The sequence below is a fragment of the Micropterus salmoides genome, unplaced genomic scaffold (assembly GCF_014851395.1).
Source record: "Micropterus salmoides isolate LMB-PRFRI ecotype aquatic unplaced genomic scaffold, ASM1485139v1 Ms_hic_scaffold_10, whole genome shotgun sequence".
In the NCBI taxonomy this organism is placed as follows: Eukaryota; Metazoa; Chordata; class Actinopteri; order Centrarchiformes; family Centrarchidae; genus Micropterus; species Micropterus salmoides.
Window position 1 is genome coordinate 6461239 of NW_024040041.1, and position 23281 is coordinate 6484519.

General features: G+C 40.8%; 3 protein-coding genes and 1 long non-coding RNA gene across 12 annotated transcripts in view; 1 reads left to right on the forward strand and 3 right to left on the reverse strand.

The window, feature by feature from the left end:
- On the reverse strand, positions 1-17701 carry LOC119882467 (prolactin-like). Of its 4 annotated transcripts, none has more exons than XM_038692530.1 (7): positions 17402-17701; positions 14777-14977; positions 14520-14632; positions 14059-14166; positions 12876-13058; positions 12546-12745; positions 1-552 (listed from the first exon to the last, which is right to left on the reverse strand). In XM_038692530.1, exons 2-6 carry the CDS (start codon positions 14889-14891, stop codon positions 12554-12556), a joined length of 711 nt encoding a protein of 236 aa, XP_038548458.1. In that variant the 5' UTR covers positions 14892-14977; positions 17402-17701; the 3' UTR covers positions 1-552; positions 12546-12553. The 4 variants fall into 4 exon arrangements, with proteins under 4 accessions (XP_038548458.1, XP_038548452.1, XP_038548439.1 ...); XM_038692524.1 differs by lacking the exon at positions 1-552 and adding an exon at positions 6624-7056 and having other exon boundaries at positions 17402-17699; XM_038692511.1 differs by lacking the exon at positions 1-552 and having other exon boundaries at positions 11718-12745; positions 17402-17692.
- LOC119882495 (prolactin) lies at positions 533-3138 on the reverse strand. The gene is made up of 5 exons (XM_038692540.1): positions 3039-3138; positions 2337-2449; positions 1877-1984; positions 883-1065; positions 533-752 (listed from the first exon to the last, which is right to left on the reverse strand). The coding sequence occupies exons 1-5, from the start codon at positions 3121-3123 to the stop codon at positions 561-563; spliced, it is 681 nt and encodes a 226-aa protein (XP_038548468.1). The 5' UTR covers positions 3124-3138; the 3' UTR covers positions 533-560.
- On the reverse strand, positions 6624-9799 carry LOC119882507 (prolactin-like). Of its 4 annotated transcripts, none has more exons than XM_038692562.1 (6): positions 9677-9761; positions 9369-9547; positions 8389-8501; positions 8204-8311; positions 7387-7569; positions 6624-7256 (listed from the first exon to the last, which is right to left on the reverse strand). In XM_038692562.1, exons 2-6 carry the CDS (start codon positions 9409-9411, stop codon positions 7065-7067), a joined length of 639 nt encoding a protein of 212 aa, XP_038548490.1. In that variant the 5' UTR covers positions 9412-9547; positions 9677-9761; the 3' UTR covers positions 6624-7064. The 4 variants fall into 4 exon arrangements, with proteins under 4 accessions (XP_038548490.1, XP_038548483.1, XP_038548477.1 ...); XM_038692555.1 differs by having other exon boundaries at positions 9643-9743; XM_038692549.1 differs by lacking the exon at positions 9369-9547 and having other exon boundaries at positions 9677-9799.
- The window catches only part of LOC119882536, a 19292-nt gene continuing 5791 nt past the window's right edge, over positions 9781-23281 (forward strand). Inside the window, exons 1-2 of one of the 3 annotated variants that reach the window (XR_005440517.1) lie at positions 9781-9799; positions 20797-20935. This is a non-coding gene — a long non-coding RNA (uncharacterized LOC119882536). Of the gene's footprint in view, positions 9800-18254; positions 18396-20721; positions 20936-23281 lie in introns of those variants that run through there. The other 2 variants (XR_005440516.1, XR_005440515.1) reach the window with 2 other exon arrangements.

Sequence of the window (23281 nt, forward strand, 5' to 3'; positions counted from 1 at the left end):
TGCAAGAAATCATTTTTATTGATATACATATGTGGTCATTATACAAGCATTAGTTAGGAAGAGAAAGATATTCTCCATTGAAGCCTTGCATCCCAGTGTGGTGGAGGATTTCATATATATTTCACTGCAAAGCGCTTTGAAGGTATAAAGCCCAGACCAGCTGGAAACATGGTGAAGTGTATAAACCGTGCTTTGTCCTCCTGTGACCCATTAGCAAGACTGGACCACAGTATAAACTCCTAGGTTCACTGTGCTGCTCCCCTACCTACCTGTTTTAACCATTGACTTTAAGTCAGTAAGGAAGCTGTTTAAAAATGAAAACATTTTTGCAAATGTATAAGGGATTTTTTAAAACAAAATCAATAAGGGATAAAACATTTCATTTCATATTATATCTTAGCATCTACATATTGACAATGAAATTCGGGTCACTTCAAACTAAAGATTTCCTGTGCACGCCATGTAACCGCTCCTTTTCTATCTAAAAGCTCATAATGCAAAACTACTTAGCAGTTTGTGAGAAAGATCTCCCCTCAGAGTCAAGCTGGCTGCCTCACTCTTCAGCACATCTCAGGTAGCAATTTAGCCGCCCGACAGCGGAGGACTTTCAGGAAGCTGTCAATCTTGTGCGAGTCCCGGCGGAAGCAGGACAACAGGAAATGGAAGTTGGTCAATTTGGAAATCTTGTCCTGGCCGATGTCATTGCCTCCTCTGTAGGGCAGTAAGGAGATGGTCTGAGCCGCTGGACCCATCTGAGGGAGAAAGGAGGCAGAGGAAGTGAGAGGGAGGAAAGCTGTTAAAACACAGTTTATATTAACATTTTAAATGGGTGCAAAGCAAAACAAAATGTGTCTGAGGGGTTTTCTTCCCATGCTGGCACACCTTGCCAGATAGGATATCCAGGCCGTCTCCCAGGTTCTTGGAGTGCTGCTGCAGCTCCTGGATTTTGTTAGATATGTTGCTTTGGGCAGGGTGAGGCAGGGTGTTAGCGGAGGTGGACAGGACTACCAGGGGGTCTACCCAGGCTTGGAGCAGGGAGCGAGCCAATGACAGCAGGTCTGACTCCTGGTGAAGAGTCAAACAGATGATGAGAATACAAAAAGTTGAAATATATAAATCCAGCCTGTACCTTAAAGGGACACAAGAGATAAAAATGCAGAAAATATCTGATGTGAGCACTTTACTGAACGGTTGTGTGGACACAGTGTCTGTGACGTGACAGATAGGTTTCTGAGGAGCTGTTGTGAAGATCAATGTGGATGCCTCTGGCTTTAAGCCTTAATATAATTTAAACTGGTGAGTTACATATAAATCTGCCCCTTGCAAAGTTGTTATAAAGGGAGAAATTAGCTATAGAGAACAAAACCGTTTCTTGGCTGTAGACAGTTTGTAATTCCAAGTGATGGCCTGCAGAGGTCAGTAAGTATTATGCATTTCTTAAAGTTAATGTCACAATGAAATCAAAATGCCTTTCCACTTGTTTGCTAATTTTCAACTCATATCCACCCAATAAATGCCAAAACAAACATGTTGTCATTCTGAAATCTGGTACATTTTATAAAGATGCTTTGCTTTAGTTATTTGGGTGAAAGATGAGATAGCTCATTAATGTTTGTTTGTTTTCATAGAAACTCAATGATTTGATGCTTGTCTACTAAGGAAATATGATAATCAAAAACATTGGACTGGTCAACTTGTCTGACTCCTGCTGGATAGGAGATGTTATTTGATGTATGACAGTGACAGAGACAACAATAAAAAGGGAGATAAAAGAGGCAAAGAGAAGACTGTACAGGTAACTTGATGAAAACACTGAGAAAATTGAAAGCAAAAAACAAGGAAGAAATGAAGAACTGACATACATACGGTCACTTACTGATACTTGAAGAGCTTGCTCCTTGTCAATTGGTGTCTGCAGAGAGGAGGTGTGGCACATTGAGGGGCGGGGCATGATCATGCGGCCTATAGGAGGGAAATGAGAGTCCTGGAAGAGACAGATGATGATTATTATATTCACAATTAACTGCTTACCTGGCAAATACACGTTTTACTGTGATGGAAGGTTAAACATGTAAAAAAAATTAAAACCAGATCGTACATCCTAGAAAATTCACAGCCATTGCTTTCTTTTGTCTCATGTAGTATATTATTCCCACTGTGCTTGCAGACTTTCATGCAAGTATAACAGGGTTCCCAAGGACCCGCATGCAAATTCAGAGCCTTGGCAATCAGGAAGCAATGAGCACAGCTGAATAGGGCTTTAACAGGTGGTTAAACATGTCTGTGTGGGAAGGCTTAGACCCTCAGACAGTGCAAACACAAAAGCAGGTACTGACCAGCTCCTGGGTCAGTGTTGTGCTGAGGGAGTGCAGTGTGTCAGAGCGCTGAGAGGCTCGGTCCAGCAGGTCACTGATGGGGATGGCACTGCACGCTGCCACCATATACAACACTAGGGAGCATGGAAAGCCACAAAGATGTACAGAGTTGTTTTCTTTAGTCATTTCAGTCAGGTCTACCGTATTTGTAAAGCCAAATGTCACACACAGCGCAGCACTGGGCTTCACAAAGCCATATCAGCAACAGCCCACCCAAAGCAGCCAGAGCTGTAGAGATGAGTGTTAATGCTCCTGTGGTTCAGCAACACTAGCACTCCTTTTCCTTTTATTAAATGTTAACACATGCCTTGATAGCAAAATAGGCTCACTTGTCCTAACCAGCAGGTGTAACAGATTTCTGAGCTGATATCAATACAGCATCATATTTTCACTTTTATACCATCTTCAAGACATTGTATGTTTTCTGAAATATTTAATGAATGACTGATGAATGTTAATAAAAAGCTCGGATTTGAGCAGCAACACTTATCACATTAGATTAAACACAGGTGTACACCCAATTCTTCATCTACTTGAAAGCTTTTAACATTGTAGGAAAAAAAAAAGAGAATATACATTACTTGTTATTTTAGAGTAAAGAATAGCATTTTATAGATCTCACACAAATAATTGCAAATAATTTCAAGGCCAAGCTCGTCTCACCCGTCATGAGGAGTTTGCTTCCGCTGGTTTTTCTGTGTGCCATCTCTCCTCTTTTTCTCGCTGCTGTTTCTTTCTCTTTCTCCATTTTGCCCCCATTTTATAGTTCCTTGGCTTCAACTTTTTGATTATGCAGTAGGGTGAGCGTGTGCTGATTGGAACTTGTTTTGTCCACTTCATAATGAGAAACATGGTCAAGGAGGTTTGAATGGATGCAACAGGATGCAGTCACAGGTTGATGATTGTCTGTGTGTGTGTGTGTGTGTGTGTGTGTGTGTGTGTGTGTGTGTGGAGGAGGGGCGGGGTGGAAAATGTTTCTCCCAGATCTTAATTGCATTGGATGAATAAAAACAGTTGTTCACTCACTGTTTTATAATGACATGGCGACTTGAATTCAGCTCCCTCTGACGATCTTGTGGGGGCAATGGCCAATGTTTCAGGGCTTCCTGTGTCGGAGCATATCCGGATAACAGATATCTAGGCCAAGACTTCCTCTTCTGTGCATTGTTTACTGTCAAATTAGCAATCTCAGAACCCATCAACCATTGGATGGTGATGATTTGAATGCAGACATATTTAAATAAAAATGCTGTATCAGGAACAGATTGTGTAGATGCAGACTGACAGCAAGTCTGCTTAAGTTATTTCTGATCCTGAAGGTTTTGCTTCAGATTTGGTAATCCAATTCTACCTTTAACCATGACAAAATGCGGGATTTGGGTTTTTCAACATTTAAGACAGAGATCTGGATCAAGTTGATGCCAGCATTCTGAATAATCTGGATCCCATCTCAGACGTGGATTTCAGCTCTAAATTGAATGAGCCCTTTAAATGTGAAAGTGTTTTAGTTTTAACAGAACTAAGTAAATGAAGAAATGTTAAACATTTAAAAATACAGTTAGGACACACTTCATCCGGAAAACACCTGGAAAAATGGCTGTAAATACAAGTGTGACAAATACAGACAACACGTTTCTCAAAGTCTAGTTTTACTTAAACATTGTAACTTTTTTTCATCATAGACTGTATGAAGGAAGTGGACATAGCCACCGTGACGTTATCCATTGGTTTGTGGACCACCGTTTTATAACCTTGAGTTTGGCGTTTAGGCTGTCCCTATCTTGGTTTTTTGGAAGCAGACACCGGACGTGACCATATTTGGATGAGAGGGTGGCGCTAGATAGCTTGGTTAGCAAGGTGCTAAGTTTGGCTAGCGAAAAATAGGTTTAAAACAAAATGTACTGATCGGAAAAATGAACAGCGGACTCCTAAAAAGTTTTTTTAACGCCGCTGGTCAACTTACACAGCGAAGTGGATATGAGTTGCCTCTATCCTGATTAACAGATTGTCACAATAGCGACTTGTCAATCACAAGATGGCCACGCACTAAAGCATCCCCTGCTTTATCGTAATTTTCCCTCTAAATAGGACAATAATTTACTAAATAAACATCATGCTGTAATGAAGAAGACTTGAAACTAGTGATGGAGACCATATTCATTAGAAAAGTGTTTACTGAGATAATAAATCAAGTGAGAAGTTGGATAATTTTGCCATTAAGTCCAATACATTGGGACTTCTTTTTGCAACCAGTGGAGTCTCCCCCTGCTGGCCATTTGAAAGAATGCAGGTTCAAGGCACTTCGTTTGGGTTTCAGTTTTCATACCCTGAGATTGCTTGGTTTGTACCAAAACATCCAAGGTATGGTTTAGCAGCAAACAAGAAAGCTGTTAATCATCCAGGACTGTCCTTTTACTGTTTGCATTCTAATAAAATCAATTGGCACCTGGAGGGAAGTTGTCCTCATTCAGCGTATCATTTCATTGAGTGTGAATCATTTTGACTTTGGGCTTTTTACTGAGTGCTACGTAAAATGTCTTTGTGTTTTAAGTCTACCTCGTGGAATTATTGGCTGTATGCTTACAAATTGTATAATTATGGTAAACACATGTCTGTGTAGTATAAGATGCACAAACGTTTTCACTAAGGATCGATAAATAGGTTTATTACAAAAATCTTGTGTTAACTTGTATTCATTGCAGTCACACCAACAAATACACAAACATAAATTAAACTAAAACTATCCATGATGCAGTCACAGTGGGCATGAAGATAGTCTGAATGGATTAGACAGCAAGCATGAACATAGCTTCTAAAGTTCAAGCAACATGCAGGATGCTGTATCGGAAGCAGATGGTGTGGACGCAGACTGACAACAAGTCTGCCATAAGAGTAAGGCAGTGAGTACTTTGAGCTGACTCTTGACAAAGAAGTCCTCTAAGAAGTGAAGTTATCTGTGGAAGGCAGGAGGCCAGGCCTGTGTTGCCGGTTAGAAGTTTAGAATAGCTAATGCCGCTGAGATAAACTTTGACGCTATGTGTTTTGATGGCTGTCAACAAAATGGGAATCGGTAACATAACAGGTTTCGTTGCAATATCAAAATCACATGATGGCAAGGTTACTGGTCGTGAAGCAGAAACTCTTCCAAGCTGACCAGTAAGATGAGATGGTTACGGGGATTTTGGTCGGTGCCAAATATGGAGGAACTAGTGTTGATATCTGCCACAGGGGCCAAGCCTCTAATAATTAATCAACAAAATAATTAGTGTCTAATTATTTTGTTGATTATGTCTACGACTGAGAGGTTGTTGGAGTTTACTCTCTCTTTTTTTTTGAGCCTTGGATTACAGAAATTGTGGTCTGAGACACAGAGGCGGCGGAGACGTTTCCAGCTTACGTTGGTGCAAGGTAGCCCAAATGCTACCTGTATCCTCCAGTGTTGGTGGCAGTATTCAGATCCTTTACTTAATAATAATAATAAACTAATTTTAACACCTTTCAAAATCGTTTAAGGGCTTTACATTAAAAACAGAACACATAAGTAAACAAACACAAAGAGAATAAAATAAACTAAAAGCCAGAAAAACAAAACACAAAGAGTAAAATTAATTAAAATGTTATAAAACATAAATGAAGAATACCAAAAAGCAACAAAAAAGTGGGATTTTAAAAGTGATTTTAAAAAGACAAGACAGATTTTGCAATCCTGGGCCCGTATTTATCAAGCTTCTCAGACTCACTCATAAGAACACTGCTTAAGAACTGACTTAAGAGTAAAAAAAGTTAATTATCAAGCATCTCAGTCCTAATTTAAATGAAGTGTATGACTAAATCTTAAGTGTCTGTCTTTGAGCCGATTCACGACACTTTGCGGTGCTGCATACGGGATTTTAAAAATCACAGAATAGATTTCCTTATTTAAGAATATTCTCAGATAAATTCACATTGAATGGTGAAAAGAGGAGCTTACGTTCAATACACAATAACGACAATAACCCGGCAATTGGCATGAATTAGTCAGGGTTAGGGAAAACATCAGACTTCAGCGTCAACATCAGATCCTTTGATCTATAACATCACACGACTTCCTCCTTTGCTCGTGTCACAATTCCTACGACCACTAGAGGACATTATCATTCGAATGTAAACAAATGTTTTGGGGGATTTGCTGTAACACCTGATATTGTTTTTCTTGGAAAGACGGTCTTGCAAGCTTACTTTCTAAAAAAAGAAAGCTGACACTGAGAATTTTGCTGTGCAAGAGATACTCTTTTATTGATGTACAGATTTTATATCAAAATGCTGTCAAGGGGTGTCTTTAAATCTAAAGTGCAAATGCTGCAGTTTGTCATCACACATCTCCATTGAAGTCTTGCATCCCAGTGTGACAAATTACTTGAAGAGATGCTGGTGGAGGGATTTCATGTCACAACCTGCTTTCCACAAAGCTCCTTTGGCAGCTTGGCTTTGAGGGTGTCAAGGACAAGGAAGTGTCACAGGAGAAGTAACTCACAGATTTACCTCAGTTTGTCACCACAATATGGTCCAGCTGGAAACATACGGGGAAGTGTATGAGCTTTAGGTTCATTGTGCTGCTCCCCCACCTACCTGGAATGTATAAAGCTGTTTTAGGGAATATTTTCCTTTGTCAAAAATCTCCCCTCAGAGTCAAGCTGGCTGCCTCACTCTTCAGCACATCTCAGGTAGCAATTTAGCCGCCCGACAGCGGAGGACTTTCAGGAAGCTGTCAATCTTGTGCGAATCCCGGCGGAAGCAGGACAACAGGAAATGGAAGTTGGTCAATTTGGAAATCTTGTCCTGGCCGATGTCATTGCCTCCTCTGTAGGGCAGTAAGGAGATGGTCTGAGCCGCTGGACCCATCTGAGGGAGAAAGGAGGCAGAGGAAGTGAGAGGGAGGAAAGCTGTTAAAACACAGTTTATATTAACATTTTAAATGGGTGCAAAGCAAAACAAAATGTGTCTGAGGGGTTTTCTTCCCATGCTGGCACACCTTGCCAGATAGGATATCCAGGCCGTCTCCCAGGTTCTTGGAGTGCTGCTGCAGCTCCTGGATTTTGTTAGATATGTTGCTTTGGGCAGGGTGAGGCAGGGTGTTAGCGGAGGTGGACAGGACTACCAGGGGGTCTACCCAGGCTTGGAGCAGGGAGCGAGCCAATGACAGCAGGTCTGACTCCTGGTGAAGAGTCAAACAGATGATGAGAATACAAAAAGTTGAAATATATAAATCCAGCCTGTACCTTAAAGGGACACAAGAGATCAAAATGCAGAAAATATCTGATGTGAGCACTTTACTGAACGGTTGTGCTGAACTGCAATAGTCTGGGCAGATGTTAAGTGTGGCAACAACCTGTCTTCCAAAGATGTTGTCATTTTAAGTGATAGCCTGAAGAGGTCAGTAAGAATTTCACGTGTCTTTGTTAATGTCACAATGAAATGAAAATGCCTTTCCATTTGCAGCCTAGATACCTTTTCAAGTCATTTCCACCCAATAAATGCTCATTTATTTCTGAATGTTGTTATTCTGAAATCAAATAAATACATTTTTGCAAGATGCTTTCAAAGTGCTGTTTAATTGCAACAAGGTCAGTTGCCGTACAAGACGAATATTTATCATTTAGACCTTTCAGATTGGCAATCCAATTGTTTGGCGGCAAATTGCTTGGATTACGAAAAACATGATGGTTATTTGTATCCCCTTTTAAAATGTTCACTTCAGTTATTTGGGTGAAAGCTGAGATAGCTCATTATGAGGAAATCACTGAGATAAATGTAAGTTATGAGGACTAAAAAGAGATATAGTCACTTACTGATAATTTAAGAACTTGCCACTTGTGATTAGGTGTCTGCAGAGAGGAAGTGTGGCACTTTGATGGGCGGGGCATGATCATGCGGCCTAAAGGAAGGAAACGAGAGCCCTGGGAGAGATAGATGATGATTATTATATTAACAATAAACTGCTTTTTTTTTTTTAAACACAAAAGCAGGTACTGACCAGCTCCTGGGTCAGTGTTGTGCTGAGGGAGTGCAGTGTGTCAGAGCGCTGAGAGGCTCGGTCGAGCAGGTCACTGATGGGGATGGCACTGCACGCTGCCACCATATACAACACTAGGGAGACAACACAGAATTGATTTCTTTTGTCATTTCAGTCAGGTCTACCGTATTTGTAAAGCCAAATGTCACACACAGCGCAGCACTGGGCTTCACAAAGCCATATCAGCAACAGCCCACCCAAAGCAGCCAGAGCTGTAGAGATGAGTGTTAATGCTCCTGTGGTTCAGCAACACTAGCACTCCTTTTCCTTTTATTAAATGTTAACACATGCCTTGATAGCAAAATAGGTTCGCTTGTCCTAACCAGCAGGTGTAACAGATTTCTGAGCTGATATCAATACAGCATCACTTTCAAACATAATGTATGTTTTCTAAAAGGTTTAATGAATGGCTGATGATTGATGAATGAATTTTGTTAGATAAAACAGAGAAATCACCACCACTTAGCAACAGATAGGTCTACCTGGTGTTTGATATATATCAAAATATTGGTCAAGATTTGTTTTCCATAAACACATAACAATGATAACATTAATAAACATTGTGATAAGGATCCCTTAAATTTGGTTATTAATTAAAATTATGTACTGAGCTCTGTGGAGGACAAACACTGTTTCTCAATGACTTCAAACATTTTTTTTAGTACAATTTCTTGTTAGCCTAAGTTACTTACCAGCGGATAAGTAGGCTATTCCTTTATCAATATTGTTAGTCTAGCTCCAGTGGGCCAAATTTAAAATCTCTGATTTGAGCAGCAACACTTATCACATTGGATTAAACACAGATGTAGGCCTACAGATGTTTGCATACCCAATATTTTATTTATTAGAAAGCTTTTAACATTGTTAAAAAATTTTAGTGTAAAGAACAGCATAGATCTCACACAAATAAGTAATTTCATAGATCATGAGGCTCGTCTCACCCATCATGAGGAGTTTGCTTCCACTAATCTTTCCGTGAGCCATCTAGGCCTATCTGGTTTTGCCACCGATTTGTTTGTCTTTTTCTCGTCCCTGTTTCTTTCTCTTTCTCCATTTTGCCTCCATTTTATAGTTCCTTGGCAGATCTGGTTAGTGGCCAGTTCCTCCCTTACATGTAGGCCTACAGAAGTCACTTTTTGTGTAAATAAAAAAAACTGTACCGACAAAGTTGTTTTTGTGCAGCGTTTTACTCTTATTTGTAGAGAACATATTTACTTTTACTCCGTTACATTTCCAAACGTTTTCCTACCGCTGCCACGCCTCCACCTGACTCTGATGAGAGCAGCATCAGGCTGCAGCTCAGCAGGCATGGCTTTCAGATAGAGCCAACATCCATCCAAGAATCAACTGCGACTGTGAACGCAGGTCTGAGGTCAGTACATACACACTGTATAATGCTTCAAAACTACTCCTGCTTTCTTCTGTAACGTAACGTAACGTAAATAAATTTCATGTGCACACGACTGATACAGTGTTTCAACCACAGATGGTCTTCCTCAGGTAAACGTGAGCACACCTGTTTTTAATAGGCAATAATTGATGTAACATCATGTTCTACATGAGTCATCTGATATCTGAGACATTTTCAGAGAGATTAAACAGATGTGGCCACTTGTCTAATCGTGTTGTCTTCATGTGGTTGGAGAGAGCTGGGCCGGTGTTGTAGTCCTACTGGTTTCCAAACGACCTGGTTACGCGTGCGCATGTTGTGCGCAGCAGCAGCAGGACTCCATCCTCAGATTCGTCACACATTCACAAACATATTCCGGGCGAGTTTCAAATCGCATCTTTAATCTACTGCGGCGATCATGATTGTATAAGTGAGCACTACATAGAGCCACATACGAAAAAAGAAAATGGACTTTTTACAAAATCGCTCAAGCTGGATTCGAACTCACCTGAGCAATAACTAACATCTACTCCCAGGTCTACATGTTAACTGCAAGTCATCCAGTCACGTACTGATGAAGCACGTCAACATCCAGGCAACATTTTGTATGGGCTAATATGAAACAACTGGTTACCTTGAGCGATCTTAAAAATACCAGAACATGTTTATCAAGGTGTTTTTGTCGAGGCATGTTGTGTCCGCAGCTGCTGCACACAACGTGCGCACTAGCAATGTGAGCATATGTAACCTCAGGATTTTACCTCAGACTTTCTGACAGTGAAGTTGCCAGTTGGCAAAAGGGGCATTCCATTGAATAACATCTAACTTACAAACGATCAACCATAAAGAGGCAAGGTGAGGGGGGCGTCTTACCCCAAACATACTAATCTAGCATTTTACTTCTTAAACCAAAACTATAAATATCTTTCTCTCTAAACAATTGCATAACTTATCTTAAGGCTTCCCTTAATGTAAATATAGATATAAATAAAAAAATAACACAATTAAAAAATATATTACAGCTTATTTTAAATGATAAAAACATTAGATGAACTTATGTCAGAATGACTTTGATCAATTTTCAAAATGGCCCACAAGAGACTGGTCTCTTTTCTGTTAGACCTTGCTCTAGAGCTAGACGGCTAGACTGATACTCCAGTCCTGCTATCCAGTCGCCGGCCTCCTGCTCTGCACTCCAGCCGTTACGTTACTTACTACAGCCTAACTGTTTTACTAAAGTGTGGCAACTATCTCATTTATAATATTACAATGCGGACATTGCTGAGCCTCTCCGGTGAAAGATGCACAAGTAGGCCTACTAGTTATTGAAAAGCAGGCAGGGGAGCTGGCAGTGTCAGGTTCCCCTGTTAATGCTGGCTGGTTTGAATACTGAAGCGGGATGATGGGGGGCCACTGATGTCCCGGTTTCATTTGCCTTGGATAATATAGGCTGCTGTTGCCGTTGTTGAGAAACCGGGTGAGAGGAGGGGTGTCCCGTGATTCCTCTTGTTTGTTGCTCCAACTGAAGGAAGCTGTGTTAAGAATCGATGAGAGGTGGTTGCTGAAGCCCTTTTCTTCCCTTCTGGCTGATCCAGTCCCGTATTTTTCTTTTGTTACTGGCCTTTCTGCTGTCTTGAGCTACAGGATAAAGGTGAACTGTCCCTTCAACGGAGGCGCTGATGTCACTGTGTCTTGTTGGGCGGTGAAGTCACGGCGTTGACGGCACCGTGGGCAATATTTAAATATTTATATTCTTTCTGAAAATACTTAGGCCTAAGTGTTTTTTTATTTTGTAGTTTAAAAATACTGTAAAATACTTTGTGAGAAGTCTACATGATGACATCATTAAAAAAAACGCTGCCTCTAATTGGTGCTCAAATAGAAAACTGACACAGAGATGTTAACTGTGCAAGAGATTTTTATTGATATAGAGATTTTGAAGAAATGTTTTAATTGCTGGACATCACATGCAAAAAGCTTTCAAGAAAGTGTCATTAAATCTAAAATGAAAAATGCTGCAGTTTTTCATGAGACAAGCTTAGTTAGTAAGAGAAAGGGATATTCTACAGAAGCCTTGCCTTCCAGTGTGAAGAATGACTTAATAACACCCTGCCTACCACTGCAAAGCTCTTTTGGCAGCTTGGCTTTGAGGGTATAAAGGACAAGGAAGTGTCACAGGAGAAATAACTTACAGATTTACCTCAGTTTGTGACCACAATGTGGTCAGTTAATTTTGCCAGACCAGCTGGAAACATATGGGGAAGTGTATAAACCGTGCTTTGTCCTCCTGTGACCCATTAGTAAGACTGGACCACAGTATAAACTCCTAGGTTCAATGTGCTGCTCCCCTACCTACTTGTTTAACCACTGACTTTAAGTCAGTAAGGAAGCTGTTTAAGAAGTAAACCCTTTGGTGAATGTACAAGGGCAAAACTTCCAACAAAATCAATAAGGGTAATAATACCATGTGTTTGACATTATATCTTGGCAAATATACATTCAAATTGAGAATAGGATCGATGATGTTAATGTTCTTGCGCTGTGATGTCTAAAATGTGTCACTTCAAACAAAAGATGATGAAAAGATTTTTGTGCGTGCCATGTAACTGCTCCTTATCGCCACCTTCTGAAAGCAAGAGGAATATTAGCGCAAATATGAGATTTGTAGTTTGTGTTAAACTATTTGGACGGCAAGTTTGGGAAAAAAATCATCCCTCAAGCTGGCTGCCTCACTCTTCAGCACATCTCAGGTAGCAATTTAGCCGCCCGACAGCGGAGGACTTTCAGGAAGCTGTCAATCTTGTGCGAGTCCCGGCGGAAGCAGGACAACAGGAAATGGAAGTTGGTCAATTTGGAAATCTTGTCCTGGCCGATGTCATTGCCTCCTCTGTAGGGCAGTAAGGAGATGGTCTGAGCCGCTGGGCCCATCTGAGGGAGAAAGGAGGCAGAGGAAGTGAGAGGGAGGAAAGCTGTTAAAACACAGTTTATATTAACATTTTAAATGGGTGCAAAGCAAAACAAAATGTGTCTGAGGGGTTTTCTTCCCATGCTGGCACACCTTGCCAGATAGGATATCCAGGCCGTCTCCCAGGTTCTTGGAGTGCTGCTGCAGCTCCTGGATTTTGTTAGATATGTTGCTTTGGGCAGGGTGAGGCAGGGTGTTAGCGGAGGTGGACAGGACTACCAGGGGGTCTACCCAGGCTTGGAGCAGGGAGCGAGCCAATGACAGCAGGTCTGACTCCTGGTGAAGAGTCAAACAGATGATGATTAGATAATTCCATAAGCTGAAGGGAGATGAGGTCAGAATCCAAGAGAAAATATCTAAAGTGAGAATTACAGAACTGTTGTGTTGAATTGCAATAGTCTGTGCCAGAGATGGGGACTTGAGTTTGAGACTTGGACTCGAGTCTGTGTGTGCACATTACATGGTTGTGCTCTGTAAGTGAAAAACAGGTTACAGTTGCAGAATCCTTTATAGCTATACAGTAAGCAGCCTGGTTTGAACGCAGCAGGTGATGCAACATTCATTAAAACCACGAGAGACTTGAGACTTGACTTGGACTCTAGCTCAAAGACATCTCTGGTATGTGCAGATATTAGTGTGGCAACAACCTGTCTTCCAAATATGTTGTAATTCCAAGTGGTCAGAGGTAATATTACACATTTCTTAAAGTTAATGTCACAATGAAATTAAAATGTCTTTCTACTTGTTAACTCATTTTCAATTCATATCCACCCAATGAATGCTCATTTATTTTTATGTTGTTATTCTGAAATCAAATAAATAAATTTTTGCAAGACGCTTTCAAAGTGCTGTTTGGGTTAGGTTCAGTTGCCATCTGACGCACACCCACATCATTTTGATCTCTCAGATTTGTAATCCAATTGTTTGGCTGCCAGTTTCTTGGATTTTGAAAATTATGGTGGATAGCTCCTTAATGTTTGTTTGTGTTCATAGAAACTTCAGTCAAGTCTCGACTGATTTCACAATGTTTAATTTGTTGGATTTGCTTTGTCTTTTAAGGAAGTATAATAATCAGAAACATTGCTCTGATCAAATGATCTGACTCCTACTGGATAGGAGATGTTATTTGATGTATGACAGTGACAGAGACAACAATAAAAAGGGAGATAAAAGAGGCAAAGAGAAGACTGTACAGGTAACTTGATGAAAACACTGAGAAAACTGAAAGCAAAAAACAAGGAAGAAATGAAGAACTGACATACATACGGTCACTTACTGATACTTGAAGAGCTTGCTCCTTGTCAATTGGTGTCTGCAGAGAGGAGGTGTGGCACATTGAGGGGCGGGGCATGATCATGCGGCCAATAGGAGGGAAATGAGAGTCCTGGAAGAGACAGATGATGATTATTATATTCACAATTAACTGCTTACCTGGCAAATACACGTTTTACTGTGATGGAAGGTTAAACATGTAAAAAAAATTAAAACCAGATCGTACATCCTAGAAAATTCACAGCTAATTCTTTTCTTTTGTCTCATGTAGTATATTACTCCCACTGTGCTTGCAGACTTTCATGCAAGTATAACAGGGTTCCCAAGGACCCGCATGCAAATTCAGAGCCTTGTCAATCAGGAAGCAATGAGCACAGCTGAATAGGGCTTTAACAGGTGGTTAAACATGTCTGTGTGGGAAGGCTTAGACCCTCAGACAGTGCAAACACAAAAGCAGGTACTGACCAGCTCCTGGGTCAGTGTTGTGCTGAGGGAGTGCAGTGTGTCAGAGCGCTGAGAGGCTCGGTCCAGCAGGTCACTGATGGGGATGGCACTGCACGCTGCCACCATATACAACACTAGGGAGCATGGAAAGCCACAAAGATGTACAGAGTTGAATTCAAATGTCTTTAAACACTGGAAAAATTTACATTCTTGTTATTATGTAAAGAATAGCATCTTATAGCATCAAATAATTTCACAGATCAAAAGGCTCGTCTCACCCGTCATGAGGAGTTTGCTTCCACTAGTCTTTCTGCGAGCCATCTCTCTTGTTTTGCCACCGGTTTGTTTGTCTTTGCGTCTTTTTCTCGTCGCTGTTTCTTTCTCTTTCTCCATTTTGCCCCCATTTTATAGTTCCTTGGCTTCAACATTTTGGTTATGCAGCAGGGTGAGCGTGTGCTGACTGGCACTTCTTTTGTCCACTTCATAATGAGAAACATGGTCAAGGAGATTTGAATGGATGCAACAGGATGCAGTCACAGGTTGATGATGGTGTGTGTGTGGCAAAGTTTCTCCCTGATGTTAATTACATTAATGAATAAAAACACTGACGTACACACACAGTGTTTTGTAATAACAATGTGACACGAGTCTTATTACATTACAACTTAATTTGATGGTTAATTTACAATAAATGAGTTAAAGTAGGTGCAAGTTACCTGCCTCCTTCTCCAGTGGTGGAGGCAGTATTCAGATCCTTCACCAAAGTAAAAGTACTAATGCCACACAAATATTCTGTAACACTGAAGATGTTATTGTAAGTATAAGAAGACTGTACTTAAAGAATTTAAAGTAAAAGTGCTCAATGCAGAAAAAAATCCCTTTGACTGTTTAAAAGCAGGATTTTACTGTTGTAGTTTGTTGAGTTAGAGCTCATTTTGAATTATTTTCTTTCGGAGAGCAACTAATAACTCCTTTCGTGATGGATTAATCTGCTGCTTATTTTCCCCATTAATCGACTGATTGTGTGGTTTGTAAAAAATCATAAAATGGTGAGAGATATAAACAACCTTTATAATTGTTTTGAAAGTGTTGTGCAAAGATTATCATCAAATCATCTATATATGGAAGTAATGTCCTCCATAGAAGAAATGTTATGTCATTTTTTTATTTACTAAAATTCCACAAAGTCCTCAATTAATCAGTCTTTTAAGGACGTTCCCCTGTAGATAAACTTTCATATAAGGGTCATGTATGCATCTAAATTATTAACAGACCTCTATTTCTTCTTGGGATAACACATAAATATATGCAATAAAACCAAAAATAAATTAATTTACAATTTTTCTATTCTAATATCGAATAATAATTCTGCACCTTACCAAACAGTGTATTCCACACAATCCACCGATTTTGAACTATGTTAACAATTTACTTGGTAATGTACAGTGTAAAGAGTTACACATAGGATTCATTTAACCTTTGTGTTGTATTGACATTGGCTTTACTTCCTTATTGTTTGGGATCAAACAGAACCCACTGCTGGATGGGTTTAAAACAAAGAATTATAATGATTTAAAAAAAACGTTTTCCTTTAAATAGTTTTCGTCTAAGATATTAAACCTAATATGTAGAAAATGATTGAACTCAAATTACAGACACAAACATGGCCATCACTTTTGATCAGGCATTGTCATTACACCAAATAAGGAAATATTTAATGTTTTATTGGCTATGGATGAACAGATGGATTACTTTTATTTTCCAAAAAGTCACTCAGGTAGAGGTTTTATGGTAACTGCTCCAAGTTTTCATGATTTAAAACATTTTTTTTTTTACAATTGTGCAGGACAGGTGACAGATTAGTCAACGGACAGAAGCAAGAACTGAATGGGGACGTCTGGTGACCATATGTGGAATGACAGCTTAGGTGATCAGCTGATACCATATACTGTAAATAATGTGATGACTTGGCGACAGAGAGAGCGGGCAGAGGCTAGGGGCTGATCAGATTATTAGCGTGTTTGGTTTTGTCTAAGGCAGGGAACAGAGTAGTGTATGGTGCATGACATAAAGAGAAAATGAATCAACTTTCCCAAAGTTAACCCTTGTGTTGAGGTTGGGATTAATTCTTCATTGTCGGGGTCCCACTGGCCCCAACAGAAACAATAGCAACATTTTTCTGTATTTTCCCCATCACATATTTCTTTTCTCCCGACATTATTATGATATGAAGAACAATAAATGACAAGTATAAATAAATAAATAAATGCAGAAATAAATAATTAAATACATAAATAAAAATAAATACATTTAGGTAATAAAAATGCTATTTCTGTATTTTTGCATTTATGTTTTTATTAATACATTTCTACATTTATTTATTTATACATACATTTACTAATGCATACATGTATTTATTAGTTATACTGTCATTTTAGTCCTTCATATAAGGTACAAGGTAAATTTATTTGTCATTTTACAACAGGGTTGTACAATGAGATGAAGTTTGTAGTACCTTTTATGCTACACACAAAAAAATATATATATACAGAAATTAACTATTTTGCATGATGCAGTGCTGAGGATGAATTTAAGAGTCTCACAGCCCTGGGCAAAGAAGCTGCTCTGAAGTCTGGTGAAGACCTAAGAGGTAAGCCTTCCTGTTAAACCTCTTGTGAACAAACTGTAAAAAAACAAAATTGAATATTTGGGAGGTGTAATGCAGGATCAAAAGTCTTGCCAACACCAGTCACAAATCATCTTTATAAGAAATTCTTGTGTGTGTATATACAACTAGGAAAAGTCAAGAATTACGCTCATAAAACTATGTTATGTGTGTTTGTTAAGTTCATTGTGCCTTTGTCCTTTACAGGAAACCTTCAGAAAGTTACATATCAACTCACCTTTCAAGGACATCTCCACATTCTTTCCCTGTGGACTAAACTGTTCAGCCCCCTGACCCCTTCATGGGCGCACTCCTTCTTGTTCAGCAGCCAAGAGGTCCCCTATGTGTTGTGTATTTCCCTCCCTGTGTTTTACTGCCAGCCTCGAGTCTCTTCCATACAATCAATAGTATCTCACATGATGGACCGCACATGTGCAAACATGCACATGCGCAGCAGCTCCTCCAATGTGTGACCTACAGACTGGCTTTGAAGTCAAAGTATCACCTCCAGTAGTTGCAGTTTCTTGAGACACCCACACACGTTTGTGCTCAAATCCCTGTTTTCTGCAAGCAAATGTCCACTTGTTGTTGGAAAACAGGTTTAATGTTGCTGACTTTGGCTTACAATGCAAAGATGAGGGTGTGTTTTGTGCTTCTTGTGCAAAGTCAGCATGAAGCCTGAGGGTATGAGTGAGGAATCTGCACACAGAGACACACAAAAAGGAAATAAAGGCTGAAATAAAGTAAAGACAGAGGAAACAATGTGAGAGTGACAGAAGCTATATTTCACTTTTTATGGGCTGAGACGTCGACCTTGCCGCTGTATTCCACAGTCAGGCAGACACGTATGTCCCATCTCCCCCATCTCCCTGTATAGCTGTGTTTAACCCTCTTGGAATCTCAAACCGGCGCGTCATCTTTTTTAGTCTGTTGCTCTCTTCACTCCATCCATGTTACAATTTTTTTTTTTTAAAGTCTGTCCTTCTTCACCCCTCCCCCATTTTCTCTTTCAGCTCCAGGCAGCGCACATACCATGAGCACACGCATGCACACGCATGCAGACACGGACGTAAACCAAAGCTACACACCCACTTTTCAATGAGCTCACATTCACTACATAGCAGTTGCAGCCTACTAAAGCCCCCCCCCTTGGCGTTTTCTGGTGATTTCTGCACACTTAAACACTTTCTGAGCTGTCCAACCCAGGACAAAGACGTCCCATCTGCAGATAGGTAGGAATTAATGCCATTGTTTTATGAATTCAATCTCATATGCTGGGTTTCTGCACAGGAAGCCACTTATGTTACTTAAAGTACATGGTGTTCTTTCTTCTCTCTGTGCACACTGCCTCACAGGGAAGTGTGGAATGAGCTTCCCACTGAAGTACATTTCTGTATGTTTCACAGAGGAGCCTTTTAGTTTCTACTACATCTTTACAGAAGGCTACATAACATGGTATCACTTTTAGACTTGTTTTCCTGTTTTGCAAGTGATCATCATTTGTACCTGCTTTATGTCCTTGTGCCAGAGAATGTATGAATTATTTCTGTAAGAGGAGACAAGAAGAGGAGGTTTTTCCATGCAGGGAGTTAATTGGTTGGCATTTGATGCTAATGTAATTTAGGCACTCACACTTTTTTTATTCTTCTTTGTGGAATATGAATGAGTAGCTAGCACTATTTCAGGGTCAGCAACAGAGCCCAGTTAATGTTGGTTGCGCTCACACAGTTGTTGAGCAGAGGTTACCAATGATAATCTGTTGCTCTGTTTTGCTTTGGCTGCAAGGATTCAACAATATGCTGCTGGAGGTTGTGAAGCATACACCAGTACATTCGCCCTGGACTACATATCTCACAATTGTTAGGCTCGCGTAATATTTTGGAGGTTTAAACAGGTGTGGAGTGGATACGCACGAGGCAGGTGAGACGTCCGGAAAGGCAGGTTAAGTAAACGATATAGTCATTTAACTCAACTTTTATGTGTTTTAGAAAGGGAGAGGATGAACGTGGTCGCACCACTAGAGTTCTAGAGTCAGAGTTTGTGCCTTTCTGTGCGTGCTAAAGCGGCGGCAGATTCAGATCCTCTTGTGCAGGTTGTTGCGTAAGTGAGGAGTGCGGTGCAGTGATGCAACACGATAGTGTGTCGCAGTGATAATAGATCATCCTCGGCCATAATTGGGATTTCATTCTGTTAAAGGGTAGCTTCACCCAAAGTACAAAAAAACACATCTGTTATTAATTAAATATTTTCCGTTTTTAGTTTACAGAAGGCTACAGAGACTTATGTCAGCAACCTAATAAAGTGGAGGCAAATTTATTCCACATACAAATTTCAATTAATCTAGTGTTTTGGTAACATAAAGAACCAAAAACATATTTTTCTGACACAGTGTCAGTTGTTGTGGGCTGTCCTGTACTCATTATTAACCCAGTGTTGTCAGGGTAGAAAATATTGTTCATTTGGTGGTCTTCTGGTCTGGTAGTAGGCTCAGATGAAAAATCTTATTGTGGGTTTTCAACATTAGTGGCAGATATCTCAGTCTCATCACAAAAAGATATGTCATGTTCTGCAGCTGTGTGGGTCCAAACCAGATCTGAAACCCATTAGTCGATTAATTGATTAGTAGGCAGACAGAATTATATTGTTTCAGTGATTTTTTAGTAAGGTAATAGTAGAGAGGTAATGGAGCTGAACATTTTGTAGTTCCAGAGATAAAGTTTTCAGGGGGCGTTTTGAAGTTCTATTAAGTTCTGACTGTGACCTTGGGAAAACTTTTGTTGGTTCCTACAAGGACATATGTCTCAATGTGGCCACTGCTCCTACTTGGGATTGAATAAAATCAATATATAAACACTATACTTTATTATATATATCTACAATGATAACTGATTATAAAAGACCTTCATGAAAGACTGATGATTTCGCATTCCCTGACCTTAGGAGCATGGCTGCCATGTGCTGTGATGAAGACTGCGGTAGCAGCAGGATGCCACTAGGTGGCACAACTCAATGGACAGATTCCGTTTTGTTGCACTGTGCACAAGACAAATTTCCCCTCAGGGAAAATAAAGTGTATTCTATTCTTTTCTATTTTATTTGAAAACTGCCTGTCATTCTGATCATGTTCAAACCGCCCTGACACACACACACACACACACACACGCCAGTTACTTCACTCCATCACATTGTAGATGGGCTGTGAAATGTATGAAGTTTAACCATTGACACGTAGTATTTGGTGAGCATTCGATATCAGTTTTAAGCGTGTTCCTCCATGCCTGAGCTGTACAGTTGGGTGGGAATCCTACTTGGCATTGAGGTGGTACTGGAACTATCATACCACATGAAGAACCTGACATCCATGCGGGACCTGAACGCGCTGCTTCCCCTCTTTTGTCCCTGTTTTGTAATCATCGGCCTTTGTACTTCAGTCTAGGTCACTACCCCTTCACCCTTGCATCTAATCCCCCACCCTTAACCGTTGTGTACACACATGTGCTGCCCTTTCACATGTTTATCTCCTCCCACCTCCTCCTGTGGCCCCTCCCCCTTTAGCAACTCACTCTCAACTCCACTGTCTCTGTGTGTGTGTCTCTCTCTCTCTGTCTCTCTTGGCGGCTCTGGGATCCATAGGCGTTCGGAGGACAGGACACACACCCTCAACACCACACAGCAGCACTACAGACATGTCGGACTCTGAGACCGCCGCTGCCCCCGCCGAGGCCCCCGTCCCTGCTGCTTGTGCCAGCATCAAAGCTGACCTGGACAAATGGTAGGTGACGGTGTGCATGTTGCAAAAAGATGTGCAGAAGATAAGTAAATGTGTTTCTTTTACTTTCAGTGAAAAACAGTTCTTCATGACACCAAACTCAGTGAGCCCATAGGAAGCTCTTGCAATTGTTGGTCCAACTCTGAATGTTCTCCTCTGGCTTCAGGAGTTGCCTTCAAACATTCATATTTGCTGAGGTGTTGAGCAGCTGAAGGTGGCAAAAACCTGAACATTTGCATCATTTTGCTCTGGGCTTGGACGTTGCCTCAGAGCATCGCATCCATGCACAGAACAAAAAATTGAGCTTATTTAATCATGCACAGGTCTAAGTGCCGATTGAATTAGCAACCCAAAATGCGCCATGTTAAAATGGAGTCTCTTCGGGCTGTGGTTAGCGCTAAAAACCACCAAGAGAGAATGTAGTCCTGCATGTTGAAATGTAACTGAATTCGACATCCCAGCTGGGTGCAGAGGGCAAGGGTTATGAAAATCTGGGGTTCCCTATGTAAGGCAGAGTGATTTGGGGATTAATAATGTGTGGCAGCGGGGTGATTGTTTGATGCTCATCCACACGCATGGATGAAGTCTGGGAATCTGCTTTCGTCACTAGCCTCCCTTACCCAGGATACCTCGCGTTAGCTCGTTCCATTTGTCCCCGTCGTCTCTTTCTGCCTCTTGCTGTGTCAACGGTCAGCGATACCACCTCGGTGATATTTTTGTTGCATTTATTCGCAGCAGACACTCTTCTGTGTGTGTGTGTGCGCGCTGTTTACAGAGAAGTGCAGTGTAAAAACACTTTGGTGCACATCATCTTGGTTTCTGCGCATCAACGCTCTGCACCTCTTCTCTGGGACAGACCATTTTGACAGGGTTCATTTGGTGGATGGTTGCGAAACTGCGATGGATTATCATGAGCGGTTAACTTGTATCTCTACGTTTCTTGAACACTGGATATTGTAATTTAGCCTTTTTTGTGTTTTTATGAATCATATTTGTGCAGAATACACTTTTTTCCTATAGTGAAGGCTGCCAAGTCTGTTCCAGCCAGAGCGCCAGGCCTTGATAAGGTGGCAGTGGGTGTGTGAAGCCTTTAGATAAGACAGCAGGTTGATGTGGAGAAGGGAGGGAGGGGTTGCAGGGTGTGGGTGGTTGGCTAATCATGTGAAAAAGTGCTAACTTTCCCCCCCATTTTCACTTTTTTAAGTGTCTGAAGACACTTCAAAATCCATTTGAATTTGCAGGCTTGATAGTTAGTGTGACATCCAGTAATATTTGTTGACAGGTCTATGTTTAGGTTTTATCAATATAAATGATCCAACATTGATAAACAAAAATTCTCTGAGGGTCCATGCTGTTTATTGCTGCTTGTTAAAGTTCAAGTAGACCCATACTGGGAACTCAAGGTCGGCACTCTAGAGAGTGAGTCTTTAAAACACACCACAAGTGGGTTTATGATTATAAGGCGTTCTGTTGCTCATGTTTGCAGGTGTGCGGGGGCCATTACATGCAGAACATCAACCCGTGATCTTGATAGCCGCAAATGGGGCCTTAAACTGCCAATGTTAATCTGAGGGCCACTGTGGCCCCTCACAGTATACGACTGGATACTTGACCCTGCTCGCTCTGCATCCTTATCCCGTGATCTTCAATTACAGATATTGCCCACAAGAGTTGGTAACATGCTGGTAACCAATCGACGCTGACTCAGGTGGCACCACTTGAGGGCAGTTTATCAGACTTCACACAGCTCCCTCTGGAGCCAAAAAAGGCTTCATACAACCTTTTGCACATATGCACAACCCTGGTGTAATCTTTGAGCTAAATGAAATGCCTTGGCCGTTCACAACTTCTCTCAATATTGCAAGCTAACCATGTTCCCAAGATTCCCTTGTTACATGTGACGTGGGGTAAATTTAATATGCTGTCATTGACCTCAGCTTTGGGCCCTGCCATTTTAAGCACTGTTCAAATTCTTTGAACTCTGCTGGCAATAGGTCAAAGATTGACATTGATTAAGACTGAAGGGGGACATGGTAGTCACTGTGAAAGTAACCTGTTTATCATATTCTTAATCCAGGTTAAATATACTATTATTAGGTCTGCCTAAGGGAAAGTGTGTTCAAATTTCAAATACTCAGCTCGTGCCCGCCCCTCCCCATCCTCTGCTCCGCATGTGGCCACGAATGCTCCTCCATCAGAACACACAGCTGACCTGTCTGGGCCTTTCATTTTATTTCTAACCAGGCCACACTTCAAGCCAACCGATGTAACATGGCTGACTCTGTGTAATGAATACTGGAGCCCCTATATATTTATAGATGCCATGGACAGAGGTGTGTAAGAGTGAGA

What these genes read in the sequence shown, in the direction of transcription:
- LOC119882495 (XM_038692540.1), bottom strand. Translation starts at nt 3,123, where the DNA reads ATGGAGAAAGAGAAAGAAACAGCAGCGAGAAAAAGAGGAGAGATGGCA. An exon ending in CAACACTGACCCAGGAGCTG is followed by an intron (nt 1,985 to 2,336) that starts GTCAGTACCTGC and finishes TGTCTCTTCCAG; the next exon opens with GACTCTCATTTCCCTCCTAT. An exon ending in AGCAAGCTCTTCAAGTATCA is followed by an intron (nt 1,066 to 1,876) that starts GTAAGTGACCGT and finishes ACTCTTCACCAG; the next exon opens with GAGTCAGACCTGCTGTCATT.
- LOC119882507 (XM_038692549.1), bottom strand. Translation starts at nt 9,737, where the DNA reads ATGCCTGCTGAGCTGCAGCCTGATGCTGCTCTCATCAGAGTCAGGTGG. An exon ending in CAACACTGACCCAGGAGCTG is followed by an intron (nt 8,312 to 8,388) that starts GTCAGTACCTGC and finishes TATCTCTCCCAG; the next exon opens with GGCTCTCGTTTCCTTCCTTT. An exon ending in TGGATATCCTATCTGGCAAG is followed by an intron (nt 7,257 to 7,386) that starts GTGTGCCAGCAT and finishes TTTCTCCCTCAG; the next exon opens with ATGGGTCCAGCGGCTCAGAC.
- LOC119882467 (XM_038692530.1), bottom strand. Translation starts at nt 14,891, where the DNA reads ATGGAGAAAGAGAAAGAAACAGCGACGAGAAAAAGACGCAAAGACAAA. An exon ending in AGCAAGCTCTTCAAGTATCA is followed by an intron (nt 13,059 to 14,058) that starts GTAAGTGACCGT and finishes ACTCTTCACCAG; the next exon opens with GAGTCAGACCTGCTGTCATT. An exon ending in TGGATATCCTATCTGGCAAG is followed by an intron (nt 12,746 to 12,875) that starts GTGTGCCAGCAT and finishes TTTCTCCCTCAG; the next exon opens with ATGGGCCCAGCGGCTCAGAC.